This window comes from Simochromis diagramma, unplaced genomic scaffold (genome assembly GCF_900408965.1).
Source record: "Simochromis diagramma unplaced genomic scaffold, fSimDia1.1 OVJJ01000293.1, whole genome shotgun sequence".
In the NCBI taxonomy this organism is placed as follows: Eukaryota; Metazoa; Chordata; class Actinopteri; order Cichliformes; family Cichlidae; genus Simochromis; species Simochromis diagramma.
Window position 1 is genome coordinate 10,423,780 of NW_024386801.1, and position 20,940 is coordinate 10,444,719.

The 20,940-nt window shown below is 38.6% G+C and overlaps 4 protein-coding genes across 7 annotated transcripts in view; 2 read left to right on the forward strand and 2 right to left on the reverse strand.

The window, feature by feature from the left end:
- The first annotated feature begins 785 nt into the window (after positions 1 to 785).
- Positions 786 to 4,509, forward strand: tspan3a (tetraspanin 3a). The gene is made up of 7 exons (XM_040025718.1): positions 786 to 986; positions 1,897 to 2,088; positions 2,275 to 2,349; positions 2,544 to 2,645; positions 2,768 to 2,920; positions 3,045 to 3,128; positions 3,633 to 4,509. The coding sequence occupies exons 1-7, from the start codon at positions 924 to 926 to the stop codon at positions 3,723 to 3,725; spliced, it is 762 nt and encodes a 253-aa protein (XP_039881652.1). The 5' UTR covers positions 786 to 923; the 3' UTR covers positions 3,726 to 4,509.
- On the reverse strand, positions 4,064 to 14,338 carry pstpip1a (proline-serine-threonine phosphatase interacting protein 1a). The gene is made up of 15 exons (XM_040025711.1): positions 14,225 to 14,338; positions 13,105 to 13,205; positions 12,943 to 13,017; positions 12,784 to 12,818; positions 12,587 to 12,693; positions 12,403 to 12,465; positions 11,758 to 11,862; positions 10,277 to 10,322; positions 9,965 to 10,044; positions 9,313 to 9,411; positions 9,132 to 9,228; positions 8,868 to 8,952; positions 8,691 to 8,767; positions 7,823 to 7,920; positions 4,064 to 7,655 (listed from the first exon to the last, which is right to left on the reverse strand). Exons 1-15 carry the CDS (start codon positions 14,252 to 14,254, stop codon positions 7,524 to 7,526), a joined length of 1,230 nt encoding a protein of 409 aa, XP_039881645.1. The 5' UTR covers positions 14,255 to 14,338; the 3' UTR covers positions 4,064 to 7,523.
- rcn2 (reticulocalbin 2) lies at positions 13,839 to 18,222 on the reverse strand. Of its 2 annotated transcripts, XM_040025714.1 has the most exons (9): positions 18,133 to 18,222; positions 17,566 to 17,706; positions 17,370 to 17,472; positions 17,091 to 17,287; positions 16,894 to 17,007; positions 16,675 to 16,768; positions 16,435 to 16,574; positions 15,939 to 16,023; positions 14,927 to 15,037 (listed from the first exon to the last, which is right to left on the reverse strand). In XM_040025714.1, the coding sequence occupies exons 1-8, from the start codon at positions 18,133 to 18,135 to the stop codon at positions 15,976 to 15,978; spliced, it is 840 nt and encodes a 279-aa protein (XP_039881648.1). In that variant the 5' UTR covers positions 18,136 to 18,222; the 3' UTR covers positions 14,927 to 15,037; positions 15,939 to 15,975. The 2 variants fall into 2 exon arrangements, with proteins under 2 accessions (XP_039881647.1, XP_039881648.1); XM_040025713.1 differs by lacking the exon at positions 15,939 to 16,023 and having other exon boundaries at positions 13,839 to 15,037.
- A 761-nt stretch (positions 18,223 to 18,983) lies between these two features.
- Positions 18,984 to 20,940, forward strand: part of scaper (S-phase cyclin A-associated protein in the ER) — a 57,617-nt gene continuing 55,660 nt past the window's right edge. For 2 of the 3 annotated variants that reach the window (XM_040025706.1, XM_040025708.1), the window contains exon 1: positions 18,984 to 19,322. In XM_040025706.1, coding sequence (XP_039881640.1) covers positions 19,152 to 19,322 — 171 coding nt within the window. In that variant the 5' untranslated portion in view covers positions 18,984 to 19,151. Of the gene's footprint in view, positions 19,323 to 19,560; positions 20,507 to 20,940 lie in introns of those variants that run through there. The other variant, XM_040025707.1, reaches the window with a different exon arrangement.

The window sequence follows — 20,940 nt, forward strand, 5'->3', positions numbered from 1 at the left end:
CAAATATCCTGTACTGTCCTTCATTGGCAAAATGCAGGTTTTCTAGCAGCAAGGTGGCAGGCAGCTGGAGCATGCAGCCTGTCACTTTAATCACCTTTCTTCGCATGCTGATGCTCAGTTTGAACTTCCGCAGGTGGTGTGTGAGTTGCTGCCATGTGATTGGTTGATTAAGTATTTGCGTGAATAAGTTGTTGAACAGGTGTACCTAATGAATTGGCCAGTGGGCGTATTCTCCATGAGGTGTCTGCAAATGCGGTACAGGGCATGCATTTTGGGATGCACATTGTCCTGTGGAAACATGCAGATAGAAAAATCTGATCCATGTTGATTCAAACAATTATGTCGGCACAGCAAGTTTAAAAAAAAGACTGCCTATCTGATTACTGACTCAGTTTAAAGGGCAGATAAAACAGTATAGATCCACCTCTACACAACCATGCCACGTTCAGAGTTACTCTATCATGTAATAGAGGCTGATTTCATATTTGCATTAACGAGCAGGTGTAGAAGTGTACCTAACAAAGTGGCGGTGAGTTTATATCATACCACTAGATGGCAACTAGCAGCTTTATATATAAATAAAATTGATATCTCGGGTTTTTAACATTTGCTACATTTTTTATCATTTGTAACACAATAATAGCTTCTTGGCCTGAAAAGAATATTGCTTAAAGGCTGGTCAGATAAACCGGACAGTATAGCTTTAAGGCACCAGTCACCATTTTGGGGGCGTGGTTAACTTGTGTGTTTGTGCAGGGTGTGTTGTCGCAGTTCTGCTGTTGGGGGCGCTGTGTCGCAGGCAGCTGTCCAACGGTGTGTTGTTAAGGTTATGGAGAGTGAATGGTGGGGCCAGCTGGGAGATGTCTGACTAGAAACCTGCATTACTTTTCCGAAACGAACAGCTTTAAAAACCCGTGTTGACGATGGGGCAGTGTGGCATCACATCGTCGAAGACGGTGTTGGTCTTTCTAAACCTGATTTTTTGGGTAAGTTTGGAGGTTTATGTCGGTTTTAAACGTGCGTCACATTTAACCGGCTGTAGCTAGCTGTGTGTTTGTGTGCCGTCAGCTGCTTAGCTTGCTGCGACCTTTGTCTCACTAGTGAGGGGCTAGCTTCAGGAGGCAGCCCAAAAACGTGACTATTGCTGATGAGATATTTAGGTTTCCGCTATGAGCTTATATTAAATGAACCATGTGTCATTACGTTTTATATTAAAAGAACTGTTTGCTATGTTGCTTCCTGAAGTGAAGCTACCTTTTTGTGTACTTGTGTGACATAGATATTGCTGTGTTATCATAACTTAAGAACTTTAACAGAAGTTTAAGCAGATGCATTATTTTATTTTTATTTTATTTGTTGGACGTGGCTACAAAGTAAATCTAACTCTCAGCATGTTTCTTTGAAATGTACTGGAGTATAATGTTAAGGTCCACTGTATTGTACATGATAGTCTCTGGGGATGAGGACAGTTAGTGCTGATTAACTGTACAGTAGTTATGTAAAACCGATCCTAGCATGTTGTTTTTAAGAATTAGAGTTCATACCTAGTGCACTAAGACACATGTGAAACGGCCCTATGGCAAAGGTCTGTTGCCACGGTGGCAATACACTTATTGTGCTAATCGCTGCAGCACGGTTGCTTCACAGCGAGAATGCGTTAGGTTCAAATCCAGGCTGGGGCCTTTATATGCAGAATTAGCATGTTCTCGCCTGTCTCTTTCTCATACAGTCTAAAGGGGTTCGTTTAAGCGTGAATGGTTGTTTGTCTCTCTGTGTTAGCTTTTTACCCAGTGACTGCTGAGATAGGCCCTTGACTCTGAATTGGGTAAATTGAAACATAATACCTGGATGGATACTATTTATTGTAATGTTTTTTGTTTTTCTTGTCACCCACAGGCCGCTGCTGGTATCCTTTGCTATGTTGGAGCCTATGTCTTCATTACATATGATGATTATGATCACTTCTTTGAAGATGTGTACACTCTTATCCCAGCGGTGATCATCATTGCAGTTGGAGCCCTTCTATTCATCATTGGGCTAATTGGATGCTGCGCTACAGTGAGGGAGAGCTACTGTGGACTTACATCGGTCAGTAAACCAATTTAAAGAGTGTGCTAAATATTAAAGGTGTAGTTCACGATGCATTATATTGCGCCCTGAATGCAAAACACCAAGCATGAATTAACAGGTAGGGTGAGTGTAACTTAAACCAGACCAAAGATAACCTTTTTGACAACTGTCCCTTTGTCTTTAATCTTGAAATTCAATCCACAGTTTGTCGTCATTCTCCTGTTGGTTTTCATGACAGAAGTGGCAGTGGTGGTTCTCGGATACATTTACAGAGCAAAGGTGAGGAAGTCAAATACAGCTTGCTACATGTTTGTTTTGTTTTTTTCTGAGCCTTTAGCACAGTAGATCTTTCTGATAACACCCAGCCAGTCAACCGCTGAAAATTCTATTAAGTGACTCTGGTGTAAAGTTCAAGAAGATGTGTCAACAAACGCTTAGCCCTCACCTTTTTTTTTTTTTTAAACTCTTCCCAGGTTGAAAATGAAGTTAATAGTTCTATTATGAAAGTTTATGATGAGTACAACGGCACAAATAGCAACGCCCAGAGCCGTGCCATTGACTATGTTCAGAGACAGGTGAGGATAAAAATCATATTCTCTTTATCAGCTGTCTGTCTCTTTTGTGTGTGGTGTGTTTTGTTTTGTTTTTTATGTGTATTTGCAAGAAATTGACATTACTTTTGATTCTTTATCTTTAGCTTCAGTGTTGTGGCATTCACAATTACTCAGACTGGCAGCACACACGCTGGTATGAAAAATCAAAAAACAACAGCGTACCCATCAGCTGCTGCAAATCTAACATTGGAACCTGTACGGGGTCTCTTACTCATCCTGAAGCTCTCTACCAAGAAGTAAACAATCTCTTATCTCCTCACAAGTTGTCATGCTGGATACACATTTATTTATTTATTTATTTTAACGTGACAGCTTCTTCTTGTATATTCATCTAAATATGTATATTATATGCTTCTATAGGGTTGTGAAGCACTTGTTGTGAAGAAACTACAGGAGATCATGATGTATGTCATCTGGACTGCGCTGACATTTGCTGCCATGCAGGTATTTAACTCAGGAAGAAGATGGCTTCTTAGGTATACCATCAATAGTTTTGAATATTACAGCTGGTTACTCAGAACTGGGTATCTATATTTCAAATTACTTTTAGTATGGAGTAGCAGGTGACAGGCTTCAGCTTCACACCACCTACTCCCAAGAAACCAGTTCCTCACTGGTAAAAACGTATTTGCACTTACCATGCTGTAAGTCAAAGGTGTCAATTGTAAGGCCCAGGTCAAATCCGGCCCCTAATTTTTAATTAATACATTTTCTGTAATGTGGGCTGCATGTGGCCTATGATGTAAAATGATTTTGGCATACCTTTTCTAAGCGTTAGAAGCAGAAGTGTCAAGCTATTCAAAGGCAATGACCACAGTGCGAACCAGTGTTCCATGATGAAAGCAACACACATTTTAAAGTCTGGTATAATATGTGCTGCTATACGTTGCAGGACTTCCCACCTTATAATGTGTGAGTACTTTTAACTGAGTGTTGCATTTCCTTTAGATGCTGGGGATGCTGTGTGCATGTGTCGTGCTGTGCCGGAGAAGCCGGGATCCTGCCTACGAGCTGCTAGTTACAGGGGGCACCTATGCATAAAGAGAAAGCATTTCTCACCATAACATTAATTAAGGATTTATAGGTGAGAGCATGAAATAATCTATTACCACACTAACCTTAACGCACTAACCAAGTTAACTTGTGTGTTTTACCTGTTTTTTTTTGTTTGTTTTTTTTTTGTTTGTTTTTTTTTTTCCAAAAAGCTGTTGTCCAAATTCTTTATAAAGGTCATTGAGATTGAAACGTTGGCATTATTTGCTCTGTGGAAGGCATTGTGGTTGGAAGGCCCCGCTTATACCAACTGAAACCCGGTTTGGTTATGTTCAGAGTTTTTATGTGTGTAGTGCAGTTCCCTCTTATTTTTTGCACTATATATACGGCTAACACATTGTATTTTATTTTTATTTTTTTTTAAATCTGTCATGTACTTGAAAGAAAGAATATAATTGACCTTGTACTTCAACTGCTATTACTACTGCTACTACTATTCTACTATGAGAACTACTCCTGCAGCTCACGTACGTTTTAAACTTTATTTTTCATCAGCAGTATTCTGTCAAGAAATACTTAAACTGCAGTAGAAGTAAAGGTCACTGCATGTTTTTGTGTGTAAACTGTGTAACTTCACTGGCTTTTACTTATTTGAGCTTTATCTTTTGAATCAGTCCTTTTAGTATTTGGAGTGTAATGCATTGACTTTGTCCCTTTCTGTTTGCAGTCTACCAATGGTAGTTTTAGAACATGACTTGCTAAAATGTAGCAGTGGCAAGACTCCAGAATGTAATTGCAGCATATTTAAAATTAAATCGAATGTTTTCCGGTTTCTGTTTGTTCTTGTTGCTATCAAAGAGTCAAAGGTCAGAAGACACTGGTGTCAAAAGAAATTACGATTTTAGACTCATATGATTTCTGGTAAATATCTCTGCTTTATTTACCTGAGAAAAACTTGGCAGCAACGCCCACTCCTGCGTAATCAGAAACCAGAGAGCAAAGAGTTGTTAGCCACATAATCTAAGAATAGACTGTTCTAATAAAACACAGTAATAGTATTTACTGCAATGCTAAAGCTAACGGTGTTTTTTTTTAAAAAAAAAAAAAACCCCAAACAAACAAAAAAAAAACAATAGAAGGTTTGTCTTTTCAGTTCAATTTAATAAATATAAATAAACGCGTTACATGCACTTGTTGTCTTCAGACTACAATTATCTGCACATTGAAAATATACAAAGGCCTTTTTTTACATTTTGTATAGTATGCATTACTTCCACAGGCTTTTATATTGCTGCCACTAGGAGCTGTAAAGAGAAATGAGTCTCACAGGTTTCACAAATGTGTATGATGTGACCACCCTCTGCGTCTCCTCCTTCACTACATCCATTACATCTTCTCCTAAGTTTCTCTAAACTGCTCTGAACTTTCCTGCTGATGTTCTCATTTTTAATCTTTCCCTTTTTAGCCTCAAAAGCATAAATTAAAAATTTAAATACAATGCACAATGATTTGTGTGCAATTTAGAAATTTACAAATTCGTGCTCCAATTCACACCCAGACAGAAAACACTTTACCCACAAATCACAAATCTGATAATGTTTGCACTCTTTCAGCCCTAAACACGTGCTGCATTCGAGTGCGAGTGGGACATCTGGGCTTCCTACATGACTTCAAATAACCTTTTTTGTTTCTAAATAAACAAAATACAATCATCACCTCTTGTCTAGAACACATACGATTATCTATTACAGATACTACTCAGCAGCCTATGAAGATTAATAAATGGTCACGGTTATTTGTCTAAACTAACATTAATGTAAGCCTAATGAGTGATCGTGAACTGTCAGCATTTTGGCATCTGCAGATGTCAATTAGCTCCTAGCATTAATTTTTTATTCACAAGCCATTTTGATTTTATGTTTTCATTAGTCTTAAGTATTTGAAGTGAGAACTTTAATAACAGTATGTCATAGTTTATTATGAATAAACTATTCATAATAAACTTACAAAAACACATGAACTTTAAATATGACACTAATAAGACATATCTATAAGTGTAATTAACAAATAAGCAGTCAAGTATAGACTGTTATTCCTGAACAGCTGAATTTGTTGAAAATAAATTGCACTATTGCTCACATTCAATCAATTTTAGGATTATGCGTTTAGTTTATTAGTCCTAAAATCTTTCATCTTTAGTGTCTTTCGCTTTACTTTTGAGGCTCTTAACTAACCGGTACACTCCCTTTTTAAAATGGAGAGAAATCAGCTAGATGTGTGGGTATTTGACTAAGCTGAGTAAAATATGGCTATCATTGTTGACCCCATGTGCAAGGTGGTTTAAAATAGTTCATTAACAGTCATGCATGAGTCTAAGATTAATTAAAAAGTTTGATTTCACTGTGGCTTATGCAGAACACTGGGGAATAATGTTTTGTGGAGGCTTGATGCGTTGTACCACTGTCAACTACTGTCTTCCCAGTTAGTTTCCCTTTCATGGTTCTGATTCCTCAAGTCTGTTAAAAACATACACAAACTGTCCTAGTAAGGATTTTTTAAAATCTGCATGTAAAAAAAAACAAAAAAACCCCACTGTACTCTTTGTTTGTGTTTACTTAAAATATAGGGTGACGTCACTTCTCCCTTCACAGGTTCCCCTGAAGTACACTGGGGTGAGACTGCAATACACACTACTGGATATTTGCTATCTTGTTTCGTATGTGGTCAAGAATAGTTTTAGCTGAGGCTCTGTCACAGCATCTTCAGCTTTTCACAGGATGTTGAAAGCGGTGCTGTTGAAATTGTTCACACTGGGCCCTTTACCAGCAACCCTCTAAATTATGTGTGTTAAAATGTCGCAGTGTGCTGGCTTCCTGCACGTTTTGCAAACATTTCTTCCAGCTATAACTTTGAACTCTTAGTACCAGTAGCAGATATTGGGTCAGGGACTCTGCACAAAGGATATCTGCACAAAGAAATACAATAATTTTTTACTTCTATTTCCCTCTTTTTTTGCTTTTAAAGCAGATGTCTTTGTGACTTGTCTGTTTTATTTTGCTTCACTTGTGAACTACTTTATAGGTTTAACTATTAGCCTATATTAGCTTGTAGGTTTTACTACTTTAGCATATGCTATGTATCGGTCTGTATAGCATCTGTAATTGGTTTGTGTTCTAGTCGAGGGATAACAAGCTATTCTGTTCATTTAGAAAATGCACCTGATTTATTTGAATTAAGATAGGAATAAGCAGAAAACCCAAATGTCCCAGTTTTTTTTCTAGCATTTAAAAACAACATGCATTTATGGATCTGTGCACTGCTGAAAGAAATGAGAAGTATCTCATACCCCAATTGCACACCTGACATGATCTGTCCTTATTAGATTACGGTCATTTAATTGACACCTGTAAGCAGAGGAAGCTTTTTGAAAGTGTAAATGATCAGATCTGTAAAATCAAGCTTTAAAATTTGTGCATGCATGATCACCATTTATTCAAGAATAATAAACTAATATAAAATATTTTTAAATGTGTTCAAATGGCTTTGTATTTGGGTGTAGAGCACACATTTGTGCATTCTTAAAATTTTCCACCAGCTGTAGCTCACATTTATACATCCTAGTTTGTGCTTGTAGATTGTAACCATGCACATCTGTGACACCTTTGAGACTGATTTCTCTCCATAACAGGGTGTCAAAATTCTAAATCCTACAGGTGCTTCAGTGATACTTACAACAGAAAGGTAATGGCGGATAAGATGAAGCTCTGGAGTTTTTCTATTCCATAGTCTTTACAATATGTACACAGAAATGTAGCAGTTACGCAGTCCTACATACGGCTGTTAGACTCATTCTTTAGCAAGATACGAGCCTGGAACCAGTCCAGAAATACCATTTCTTTTCACTGTCCACCAGCCATCTTCACCTTGTTCCAAGACAATCACAATATCTCCAACAGATAGAGGGAGTTCATCCTCTCCCTAAACAGGTACAGAAACAATCAAAGGGTGATCTTTTAAATCAGTCAAAATGCTTAGAACTAAAATGCAAGGATTTGCAAATAATGTTACTCTAAAACCTATTTTACTATGTTAGAGCCATGAAAATGTCTTATGTAGAAGTTAAAAATCCGTGCCCAGAACCTGACCTGTGCCACATAGTCGTATATCGCCTTGTATTCATCACTTCCCATTTGGGACGCCTGGAATCCAGGAATGGACGCATATACTCCATCTGATGTTTCTCCTAAAGACACATCACATGTTAAATGGACTCATTCTTATGTAGCGCTTTTCTACTCCGCCGGAGTACTCAAACCGCTCTATACAACATGCCTCATTCACCCATTCACTTCAAGGTTCTTTATTTGTCACATGCATAGTTATACAAGTATAACACACAGTGAAATGTAGCCACTTCTAAACTCAAGTGCAAACTAAACTACATTCATACTCCGATGAACGCATCGGAAGGCAACTTGGGGTTAGTATGCATGCCAAGGATATTTGGCATGCAGACTGGGGAAGCCAAGGACCGAACCACCAACCTTCCGATCAGTAGCTGATCTGCTCTGCCACCCTGAGCCACAGCCACCCCGCTACTGTGTATAGCACACACACTCACAATATTTAGCTCAAAGTACACATCTGATCAGGTCATTTAGTTTTTTGGTGCGGTGTGCAGCAGTATTACCATTCCCTTGGTCTGACCCCACAGCCAGATAACATCAGCTGAAGTACTCTTCCACCAACTGAACCAGTTAGGCTCTAATTAAGGACTTTTTTTAAAATTCGGAATCAAAACTTGTACTGTGTCAGATTCGCTGCTCTGCTTCCACATTTCCCACTATAACGTCATAAGCACAACCTTGTGTTCATTCCCGAGCTTGGAAATCATTTGTATAAAGAAGAACTTAGAGCTGTTCTACACCGTTTGTTACCAAGATTAAAAGACTTGCACATTTGTTTACTTCCAGTAAGAAATTGCAGTGTCATCCCAACACGATGGTACTTTACCTGCAGACTGGGGAACTCCTTCGTTGATGTTTACTTTCGAGCCACTGGAACAGTTCCCCTGCAGAAGATTTGAAAACCTAGAAATTGAGGAAAGTATTCAGTAAGGGATACACAAAAGATATTGAGCAAGAAGTACAAGCTATGTTTATTATTCTCTTGATGTGGTGACAATCTAACCTCTTCATGACTCCAACAAATCCAACTCCGCCGTTTCTTGCAGCTGTAGGATTCTTATCGTAGTAATTTTGATATTCAACTGGAGCTGTAGAAAGAAAGAAAAATCTGTTTTTACAGATCCAGTAGCCTGGTACACCATTCATCTTTCCTGTTTCCTCTGCTAAGCATTCCGTCGCATGCTTTAGAGTTGAAAGATAATATTAAAATGTTCAGCTTAGAACATATTCAAATCCAAATCAGGAAGGCAGCAGGTTGAATACCTACCTGGGGGGGTTGAGCCAGTGCTTTTCATCTCAACAAAGCCGTTGTTGTCTGTGACGATGTCACACATTTCCAGCGACTTCCTCACATTTTCATAGCACTGAAAGAACAGTTTGTCCAGAAAACATTGTAAGCATGCTACCTCTCTGTCCAATTCAGGTGAATGAAAAGCAGCTGCACTCACCTCATCTTCTTTCACACATTGCATTGATAAGTGGTTACAATGCACCCACAAGGCATTTCTAACGACACTGATGCGGTCTTCTTCTTGCTGCTGAAATATCTACAAAAGAGCAGTTTGAGTGGACGCTTATGTTGAGGCTAGAAACTGTATTTATATAGTCTTAAAAATAAAGTGTTGCAACTAGCAGCTTCCTGCACAAGTGGAAACTTAAGCCTTCGGTGAGCTCAAAGTACAGGTTTTAGTACCTTGCCCCTGCCACCCCAAAAACAAACAAACAAACATTTTTTTAGATATATTTGAGCATGGGTTTTCATTTGTATGTAAATGTGTTATGAGTTGACATCTGCAAGTGTTCTTATAGGGTTGTGTGAAGTTGTTGAATAGTTAGTTCAGCTTTGTTGATCTTATCACATAAAGAGAGGTCTTATTGCCCGGAAATGTTCTGGGCACATTAGTGACTCACTATGTGTCACTATACTCTGTGAATGGGAAGTATTACACTCGCTCAAAGGCAAAGCAGGCCTCAAATACTGCTATTTGTATATTCTATAAATATACAAATAGCAGTATATTCTAGAAAAATATTAAGCCATAGCGTGCCGTTTCAATTTGAGAGAGAAAGAGAGAGAAAATGCACATTTTAAAAGCATACCTCGCATGTGTCAGTGTGGGTCGATTCCCACTCTTGACGGATCTTGTCAAGCTGTTCAATGTTTGTCGTGTACTGTTTCTCTAAAGGAAAAATGAGCAAAATGCAAAAACCAAAGTAAACATTTTGAGTTTTAATGTTCAGTTTATCCTGAAGATAAAATAAATAGCTGCACTTTGAGCTATTTATCGTGTCTTCAAGTAAAAGCGAAGTTCATAGGAGCACCAACCTAAAAAAAAAAATCATGTCTTGTGAATCAGTTTCCTACCTGCATTTCAAACATCCTACTTAATTTTGCTTATTAGTTGTCCTTACCAGCCTCTTCTGCAGCCTCTCTGCACTGTTTGGATTTGTTGTTCATCTGATAAATAAAAAAGAGCAAAAATATGAGACACAAAAAATTATGATAATGATAATACCACAATTAATATAAACGCACATATAAACCCACAGCTTATAGTTACTCAAACAATAAAATCAAACAAGAGGATTCAGTTTTAATAAAAATGGAAAAATGGAATGGGTTGGATGGATGGATATCAACATAAAACTAATTAGGTTTTGATTAACACTGACTCAGCCAATAAGTGACACCAAATTATTACCTTATTAATCAAAATCGTGAAGCAATAGGGGAACAGTATTAACATAGTAATAGTAATAACAGTAACTTGTTAGAATAGAATAGAATTCAACTTTATTGTCATTGCACATGCACAGGTACAGGGCAACGAAATGCAGTTTGCATCCATCCAGAAGTGCTTTAGTGATATAGATATATTACAATATATATTAGCAATAATATAGATATGTGAGTATATTACAGAAATGGGTCTATTATGGTATGTTATAATGTACACGGTATGAAGCATGTTGTGAATATTTTATAACTATAAGTATGTACAGGCTGTAGTGAGTACAAGCTATGTACAGGATATGAACAGGATATAAATATGAAAAACTATACAGAATATGAAATAGTGAGATGTATCAGTTTACTTACAATACAACTTAAAAGTGTCTATTTCTGTTCTTTTTTTTTCACAGAAAGAGGAACTAATGTGTCAAGTTTTAGACAAATAGGCAGCCAGTTTGGACTTAAGCAACAATAAATTGTTCAGGAAGTCATTCTGACACTTGACATAATCAGCTAATCCTCAGTTAATAAATTATATGTTCTCTAGTAACTCATTAACACTCAATGATCCCAAGTTTTACAAAAAGTACCCAGTTCCTGATTTCTTAGTAAATCTTCACCGTTTTTTGTATTTCTCTGTGTAAAGTTTTTTCATGCTTTCAATTGGAATATCATAGATATTGTTAGTGACTAAATGCCAGTGCGTAAGACACTCTTATTGTTAGTCAGTCAGATATTTAAACTACTTTGCTCGGAATGATGTAGATTCAGAGTTTAACTCTAGAAAACTTTTTTTTTCTTTTATGTTCCTCTGCTGAAGTTTTTCTAAGCTCGCCCTAAATTTAAAAACGTGTACATACAAGTTTGGCTTGATGCTTGATGCCAATACTAATGCTTGGAATCATTGACAACTCTGACAAGAATAAAACCTGAAACTATTAATCCACATGCACCACTGAGTCTGAAAAAAATGTTTCCTGCAGTTCTACTGTTGAAATGATTATTCATTAAAAAGTTATAAACAGAGTCAACTCAAGCTTATTTAGCAATGTAAAAATCATATTTACTGATGGGGAAATGACTTTGCTCAGACTGAAACGGGTGAACTGGAACAAGAACAACAGTTTGGTCAAATAATCACACAGTAGAGCAAACCTACCTTTTCAATCTGTTTGGGGGTGGCTGTGGGGGCGGTGCCCAGCTTCTCAGCCGTTAGCTCTGCCTCATCTGCCTCTTTGCAGCGCTGCTCATAGGATCTTTTGGACTGGAAGAGAAATCAAACCGAAACCATGTGAAACTACAAAACCCATGCACTGCTCATTAAAACCTTGCTTTATGAGGCCTTGACAGGAAAGGGAGTGGGAGGTGGAGGGAAGAGACAGTTGGAGGGGGGTTTAGTCAAAAAAAAGAAAGAAAGAAAAAAGAGATGTCAAGCATGTGCACCCGGAGAAACAAAATAGTTCATTCACTTCCTTCCTCTCAGCAGAGAACAGGCATCTTTGTTTATCTACAGTGTAACACCAGTGTGCAAAATCTGCCCCCTTTTTTATATGCTGTATTGACTTTTTAAACAATTTGCCTTTTAAAACATGCACAACAATGCTTTAGGGTTACAGTGAGGCCCAAGGCCCGACAGGCCTTACAGAGAAACGTCAATGACATTGTTCATTCTATTTAAAGCCTTTTATGTAATGAATAATAAATGTCCTCACTCAAGCTCAAACCATCATGTGTCTGTGAAAGTAAAAACAATAACTACCACAAACCTGTGGTCTGTCATCATGATAGCAAGAGCTGAGCTCACCTCTAATGTTTTCTTGTAGAGAGAGACTTTTGTCTTCTGGACCTTCTCCATGATGACTTCATACTAAGAATTGAGAACAAAAGTCATTGCTGTTACCAGGAAATCACACAGAGAAGCAACCAAAAAAAATAAATAAATAAAAATATCCTGCTTATGCAAACAAGATGAGCATTCAAATGGGCACCTTTTTCCGCTGTTCTTTCTGTCGCTCTCTAAATGTTTCCATTCTCTTCACCTCCTCCTTTAGGAGCCCAGACAACTGAATGTGCAAATTTCCGATGTTTTCAATTTCTGAAAAGGGACAAGACATGGGGCTAAGAACATGAAGGATGGACTGGGTAACAACGGCTTTGGTAAAATAATGTGATATCTTTTGCTTACGTGTTTTCATTTCATCAAACGATGCTCTCAAAGTGCTGCGAAAATAAAACAAAGATCATTTATTTAAAAAAAAAAAAAGCACCGAGTTTTTCTTATAACAGAGAATTATTGCTTAGATGCAGTAAGTATAGTGATAAGCAATTTCTACCTGATACCTACCAGATTTCATACATGCCCCCGGCCTTGCGGGCAATGGTGATAAGCTCTTTTCCATATTTCTCCTCTGCTGTTGCTCTGCATTGACATTTGGGAATAAATGCAGCCATATGTTAATGCAATAACTTTCAAATGTACAAATCTAGCCAAAATCATAGAGCCCACCTCATTTTCAAGAGTTCCTCCACTTCTTTGCACGTCCGCCGACCATCATTAAGCCTCTGAAGAATCATCTCATAACCAACATTGCTGATGAAGTCTGATCCCTGGGTTGATAAAACACCAGCTACGCTTACTAACAAAGTTCTCAGCCATAATAGAAATCACACACCGATATTCAGTTTTGGAATGAAAGTAAAAACGAATCCAAAACCATGCTCATTTGTAAGAAAACGTTCCTGTTCCTCCACGTTTAAAAAATCAGTGATCACCTTTAGAGAGGAGCCGAGGATTTGAATGACTATCAGTGAGGTTTGCTTAGATATTTTGAGACTGTTTTTTTTTTTTTTTTTTGCCATGGAGACACACACTGTGCATCTCACCAGCATTTGAATGGAAACTATTATATACTCTTTCACAGCAGGTTCTGAATGGAAAGCAACCGTGTGGGTAGAGTACCAAACATCTCTATTCATGTAAAAAAAAAAAGAAGCTACATTCATATAAAACACTGAGATAAGGTAGATAGGAATAAGGAAGCACATAACTTTGCGGTATAAAGTTAACCTTCTATGTTAATTTTCAATTATACAAGTTTTTTTTTTTTTTAAATTATACAAGTTGATTGCTCTTTCCGACAACCCAGTTCTTGTGGTTTTGCTCGTGTATTTAGCACGGTGGCACATAGATGTTCTAAAATGACCTTGTATCCGCCCGATGAAAAAAGAAGCCCTCAACTGTGCTGAGCCATTTTTTAATTTATTTATTATGAAAAGGTTGAGCTGAGAAAGAATCCTTTACATCGTGTGACACTTCAGTCTAGATAAACTGGACATGATGACCACAATCTAGATATAAAAATGCTTCCACTGGTCATCACTTACTGTAACAATTCAGTGTGTTTTCAAATGAGAAAAAAAAGCTGAACGATAAAGGAGTGAACTACCTATGGAGAGGCTATGACAAACTAAGTAAATCTCTGGTACATGCTTAGTAGTGTGCAGATACATTATGAAGTTTCAGAAAGTTTGGCTTCACGGTTCAATAAAACCTGTAGCCTACTTTAATCCTGCACATGCAAAGCACCCAGAAGTAAAGAAAAATTAGCAGCATGACAACGACTCACCCAAAAGGCATCTTTAAACTGTAATGTCATCCTGGCCGTATATTAAAAAAATAGTCCCAGCTGTAGAGTGCACTCAACTTTCAGCCACTTCTAACTCCAAGCAGCGTAGCTGGCTGTGGCTTGATACAAGTGAAACAGATCATGACACATTCAGGAAGCGAAGCTTCATGCTGGAGCTCACACTCACTTACTCATTTGATTTAAATGAGGAAGAGCTGCAACATGTCAGCACTTACCAAAAGCTGAAGTGATAGCGGACACTATTTAAAAAAACAAACAAAACTGTAGCATGCAACCAAAACAAAATCTGCTTTGTTTAATGTGAATTGGATTCAGTACTTTTTCATGAAAACTGAAAATTCCACTTTGTGATGCTTCTTGCTCTTTAAGGGTAATACAAGGAATTCCCTACAACATTATGCAATCCAGTACTTTGCCCACAAACATATACTGTTGTGTAAGTCTTCAGCTTTTGTTCACATTTTGTAACATATTGTACACGAGCCGAACAATAGATCGGATATAACACGCAAAGGATCTGTGAGTGCTGAGATCATTGGTGTGTGACGTAAATACCACAACCTTTCTATAACAGACAGGGAGGAAAAAAACGACATGAAATCATTTACTGAAACAAATAACAGCTCTACATTAAACCAAAGGAGACTGTTATAATTCATCATGTGTCAGGTGCAGATGTCTGCCGTAGTCTGTTACTTCGCTGTTCATGAATGTTTCTTGATTTTTCAAAACTTCAGCCTCTGAGATCTGTCCATCTCCATCGAGGTCCATTTCCTTGATGAGGTGAAGAGCCTGTTGATGGCAGGAGAGCAAAAATATCAGTGTATATGCTACCAAATCATCTTGGAGAGAAAAGAAGCCTTAACTGCGGATTAATTTAAGAAAATTTTCCAGGACCTCTGGGCAAGGAAGGGTCTAATATACAGGATATTCCATGACCTAATTTCTAGGTATGACGCATGCTTTTAAAAGGTGTGGTTAGACCATCAAAAAAAGAAAGATAAAAAAAAAGCTAAGAAAATTATCGTAAAATAAACATCCCTCTTCCATTCACTGTACGATCCTTTAACCTGCAAAACGAAGACTTACTTCCACGTGGATGTAGATGATGTTAAACATTTGCACAATATGAGACTGTTATGGTGCTCAAGTTGTTTGCATGGCAACTCTGCTGATGGGAAATTGCCACAGATGCAAGTCACCGTTGCTGCTTGTAGTGTTGCAAACATTTTCATGTCTTAAAAGCCTTACAACATTGAGGAGGAGATGCATGTGCACCTCTTAGGACATGAGGTCACAAATGGTGCGCTGTGAGGCAAGTTTGGGTGTGTCTTAAGGGTTTTCTGATAAACTTCTATTGTTATTATAATATCATACAAATTGGTAATGTTAGTTTACTGTATCAGAAGGTGCACTTTGTTTGGAAAGCAGCATGCATGCATTTAGGCATGTAGACATGGTCAGGATGGTCAGCTAAAGTTTCAGTTTGAATATGACCTAGCTGTCTATGCAGAAATGGGACATTTGTTGGGCTGCATCAAAGTTAAATAGAGGTATGTCTTGGCTTTGTGTGGAACTATTTGAGAGACGCATCACCATTATTATTGCAACATGATCTCATCTGCAGCACTAAAATAACTCACTGCTATTCAGAGAACATTTCTCTCCCTCACAAGTGTTTACTATTTTTCACCTTAAGTGGTCTGCTGGCCTCCTGAGACCCTGCATCCTCACATGGGGACATTAGATATTGGCTTTTCTGCACCTAATCCTTCATTCTGCTCAATAAAGAATGAAGAATTAGTCAAATACACAATTTGATTGATTTTATTCTTTTACACTTTAAAATAAACACATCCCCATATGACATATCTTAAACTGCACATATATTTCTGTTAAAAGATGGCGCTTAACAGATTCACATAATCCCAAATATCCAGGGGAAATTAAAAAAGCAAACACGAGATATCAGATCTCAGGAGGTTAAGGGTTAAATGCTTTGTTAATAATTCATAATCCTTAGTAATTCTTTATTTCGAATTTCAATTGGAAGCTAGAAGCTCAGGAGTTTAAACTTGTTCTTCTTCTAAAATGTCGCGCTTATAATAATTTCACTCTTTATTTTATCCACTATAAGCAGAAAAAAAAGAAAAAGAAAAAAAAGCTGAGCACATGATAGAAGACATTACTTCTTCTCTTGCTGATCCGTAGCTGTTCGGTGCAATCCAGCGGAGCTGCTCCTCTCGATTCAGCTTGCCATCCTTATCTTGATCATACAGTTCTTTAAATCGCACTGTTTCTTCGATCTCCCACTTCGAAGGGGCACCATCTGATTAAAAAAATATACATAGAAAAAAGAGAAATGTTAACACTGCACAGACGAGAAAGAGAACAAAAAGGCTGCATGCTTGGTTTAATCTCAGCCTTACCATCGCCGCGAACGTCTCCAATAAATTCACTCAGGCTGATGAATCCATCTTTATCTGTATCATATTCACTCAAGACATCCTCAATGGCAAAATCCTATTAGAAAAATAAAAGAAAACCCCAATAGATTTTTCACATGAAACTCAAAAAGCACACTTAGTGTGGATGGAAACATGCATTATCATATCAGGTTTTGCACGATTAGGAGTTAAATGTCTCACAGCCATGTGATCCACTTCAGAAGGGTGGGTGAAGGCGAGAAACTCTGTCACATTGAGGCCAGGTGTGCCATCCACATCAGCAAAGTCAAAGCGCCTCCTCTCCTTTCGATGGAGCTGCATGGTGTATGAGCCCGTGTTAGAGTTCTGATTGATATATTAATCTGTGATGTGTAAGAAGAGAGTTAAAGTCTGCTCACATGTCTAAGAGACTCTTGCTCTGGATCCTCCAGAACAACATCGTCATCAAAACTAAAGAGCTGGTCATGAGCCACCGTGTTGTATTCCTCCCATGTTATAACACCATCCTTATTGGTGTCAAACTCAGGGAAGCGCTCCTCCGCATCATCCAGAGCATATTTTCTGTAGACATGCTGAATCCAGAGAGTAATCTCCTCTATGGATAAAACAGACAGCCTGAGTGTGATTATTAATCCCCTTTGTTTGTCTGTGCTTTACTGGGAGAAGCACAAATATACCTGCACTTAGCAGATTGTCACCATTTGTATCAATCTTCTTTACAATATCCATCATTTTTATCTTCTGATCTGCTGGGCTGAGTTTCTTTATCTCATTAGTCCTCTGCGTAAAAGAAGCAGGGCAAGAAAGTGAGGAGATGCTGGATGAAGGATAGAAATAGAGCTCTAAAGTGCAAAAAATATGAAAAAAAGCCACCTCATCTCCCAGCAGTACATTCATGTCGTGTTCAGGGTTGTGCTGCTGTCCGATGTAATGATCATCATGCAGATGTTTATGGGAGCTTTGTCCAAAGTCGAACTGAAGAAGCAGCAGTACCAAAAATGTAGAGGATGTCATCTGTTGAGTTATAACACGCTAGGATTGAAACAACACTGGAACTGAAAACAAGTGTACACTGCAAACAGACTTGACAAAATGCAACTGTGCTATCTGGTGGCCAACAAGTGAAAGATAAAAACAAAAGCCAGATAAGGCTAATGTGAAACACTGTTTCTGAGACGGTAAAAAGACGGAGTGAAAGGCGAAGGATCACCCAGATAAACTGGAAGTCGTCGAAACGTTATGTATTTATTTTTTCTGTTCAGGTGCTTGAAACACAGAGGGAAAGAGAGAGGATGAATACGACAACCACAGGGAAGTCAAGAAAAATAAAGCAACAACAGCGTTCTTTACAACAAACAAACAGACATATAAAAGAGACGCGAACAAGCCAAAACACCCTTATATTACTCAAATAATATAGGACAACTTAGGTGTTATTACCATGGGAAGTTCTTCGTACAACTCAAGCCTCCACCGTAGTTTCTACCTCGAGGAACGACGAACATCCGATTAAAAACTTCAAAATAAAACAATTATGCAAACTCCAAAAATAATTTGTCAATATGCCGCCTCTCAAATGTGTTATGTGCGCTTTATTCAAGGCTAATAGGCTTCAATGGCTACCTCACTAGTTTACACACAGGCACAACGTGTTTAGGAAACAAGGGGGGAAAGAATAAGAAAATGATAAAGAATGGAAGAGAGTACATGTAACACAGAATATACATTTAACCCACATACAAAAAAGTTTAGCAAGATGTTCTTTTAAATCTCTTTTCAATCTCTTTTAAATATGCTCGTTTGTACTTGTTTATGGAGTTGTAGTTTGCAGTAGTTTGTAAGGCTTATGCAGTCATTGGTGTTACCCACTGGATAGCGAGCAAGCCAATTTGATTTAAAAAAAAGAGCTTATATGGAACCAGGTTCCAATGCATTTTGATATACTTAATATGTATACAGCAAAAAACAACAACAACAACAACAAAAAACACTGCCCCCGCGATTTACTAGTGATTTAATGCTAGTGTAATGTGATGTACTCCCCCCAGAAGACTTTATTTTGAAGTCAGGTTTTCCACCTCGTGGTCTTCCTTCGGTTTGAAGGTGACTTGACGTCCTACCAAATCAACCAAACTTCCTTGAATGTCCCGCCTGATCTTAGTGGTTGCCATGGTAGACAATTCGAAGTCCCGCCTCCTCAAAAATGCATCCCACCCTTTGACCTTACTATAATTTACATGATTGGCTGGCGCCATTGTTGGTTCTACCATACGACGAATTCATTGGACCATCCAAACGCCAGTCAAAAACGCAAGGTGCTCAGACTTCCTGCATCTGTTAGGCTATCCACAGTGTCATGTATTTATCTGACATGTTTTCCCATCACCTCTGACAACAGGGCGACTTTACTCGTAGACTTTAATTTGTCACCGACTGAGCGTTGAACACTAGGCGGGTCGATGTCCAAAGACAACCGCCATGATGGACGGCGGCGCGGAGCTGGGCAGCACCGTCTCGGCCCAAGAGTTAGCAACCAAGGCGGGGACGGGAGGGAAAGGTCTGGTAGCAACAGCTCAGGCTCCTCGCATGGAGGTGGCAAAAGCAAGAATGCATCCATAACTGCTTTGAAGGTATGCGCTGCTTTGTGTTTCGCAGCTAACAACTGAAGTAAAACATTTGATTTAATCAAGAACATAAAAATTCCTTGATATTCCTTGCTAGGAATTCAAGTTCTCGCGATAAATAAACATATTTTGGGTGACCTTACTTTCTGATGGTGTGATATTGTCAAATCTCGTTTCTACCTTTTTTTGTCCTCTTGGTTAAGAAAAATGCCTACATCATCATCACCATTATTATTATTATTATTAGTAGTAGTAATAGTTTACCCAATAAAATTTACATTTGTGAAGATGCTAATCATTTTTACAAATTGTCTGCATACATGTATTGTCATGTTATTAAAGCAAAACTGTGAAAGTAAAGGGACTGTTTTGTAAATTAAAACAGCAGTAATGTAAACAGGCCTATATCAAAATATGTTGATTCCTTTCTTTGTCCCAAAGTGTTATTACAGACTTTCCAAGTTTGCACCATTTGTATTTGGTCAAACCATGTGGCCTTGTATGTCTTGTCCCACAGCAGCATATGAATCACTGAATGCCGGGTCCATTCAGATCTAAAGCATCACTTTGTGTGGCTAATGCACTGCGTTCGCACACACTGTCTCTGACCCTGCAGCTATACTCTCATCACTGGCAAGTACAGGATGGGGGGGCAGAGAGCCAGGCCTGCTTTGTGCACATGACTGCGCAGTGTTGTGGTAGAAGGAGAGTGAAGAGTGAGAAATGAGAAGCGGAGAGAGAGGGAGAGAGCGGGGGCTCTGATGCAGAGCAGTGAGAGGAGGGGAGCTGTAAATATAGGAAGCTGCATGCAGTGGTAGGCAGATAGGCAGCAGCAGGCAGGGAGTCGGGCCTAAGAGGTGGCTGCTAACTCAGCAGAGTGCTAGGGGCTCAGACTAGATTACAGGCAAGAGTTGCAAACAGAATAGTCAAAGTAAAAGGTAGGCATGGTGGGCTACTGAGCACTTGTCTCTCACTTGCCACTGGGAGAGGAGTTGACACAGCTGGGCAAGTTGCTATAACAGTGTGGACTACACAGAGGGAGTCTATTTTGGTCCTGCTGTCAGATGACGATGTCACCTTGCACAAGTGGCAATGCTGGTGAGAGGGAACAGGTTGCCTGAAGTGGGCTGTCAAGTATGTCAGGAGTGGATAAAGACGAAGAGCCTGCTTACAGATTGTACTTCTATTCTGTACGTATCCTGTGATGTTTGGATTTTTACTGCTTTTACTAATGAGCTTGTTCTCACCCACTCCACTGTCTTGCTACTTCTGTTTGTAGACCTTGCCAGAAGGGAAACCTTACACTTGCCCCTTACTCAGCACAGTCTAGAAAATAAACATGCTCTCTTGTGCATGTGGAAGGACTGCCTGATCAAAGAAGACAAGCAGAAGATAGGCTCCACATTGTATCTTTCTCTTCTATGGTGCAATGGGAGACAGCTTGTTTGTAGCTGATTAAGTGGATAAAGAGAATGTTGCTTTAAGCCTTTTTGGCCTCAGGTTGCTGCACTCCGATAGCCATCAGTTGCGAGTAGGTAAGGTATTTTCAAAACACTTATTTGTCATCCACTGGCTGCCAAGCACTGGAGATACCGAGTAAACATTTACTGTAAAGAGATAGGAC

What these genes read in the sequence shown, in the direction of transcription:
- rcn2 (XM_040025713.1), bottom strand. An exon ending in TGACAATCTGCTAAGTGCAG is followed by an intron (nt 17,288 to 17,369) that starts GTATATTTGTGC and finishes TTTTATCCATAG; the next exon opens with AGGAGATTACTCTCTGGATT. An exon ending in ACGGATCAGCAAGAGAAGAA is followed by an intron (nt 15,038 to 16,434) that starts GTAATGTCTTCT and finishes TGCCATCAACAG; the next exon opens with GCTCTTCACCTCATCAAGGA.
- tspan3a (XM_040025718.1), top strand. Translation starts at nt 924, where the DNA reads ATGGGGCAGTGTGGCATCACATCGTCGAAGACGGTGTTGGTCTTTCTA. An exon ending in TTCTAAACCTGATTTTTTGG is followed by an intron (nt 987 to 1,896) that starts GTAAGTTTGGAG and finishes TGTCACCCACAG; the next exon opens with GCCGCTGCTGGTATCCTTTG. An exon ending in CTGAAGCTCTCTACCAAGAA is followed by an intron (nt 2,921 to 3,044) that starts GTAAACAATCTC and finishes ATGCTTCTATAG; the next exon opens with GGTTGTGAAGCACTTGTTGT.
- pstpip1a (XM_040025711.1), bottom strand. Translation starts at nt 14,254, where the DNA reads ATGACATTACAGTTTAAAGATGCCTTTTGG. An exon ending in GGGGGCATGTATGAAATCTG is followed by an intron (nt 12,819 to 12,942) that starts GTAGGTATCAGG and finishes TTATTTTCGCAG; the next exon opens with CACTTTGAGAGCATCGTTTG. An exon ending in CCCACACTGACACATGCGAG is followed by an intron (nt 9,412 to 9,964) that starts GTATGCTTTTAA and finishes GCTCTTTTGTAG; the next exon opens with ATATTTCAGCAGCAAGAAGA.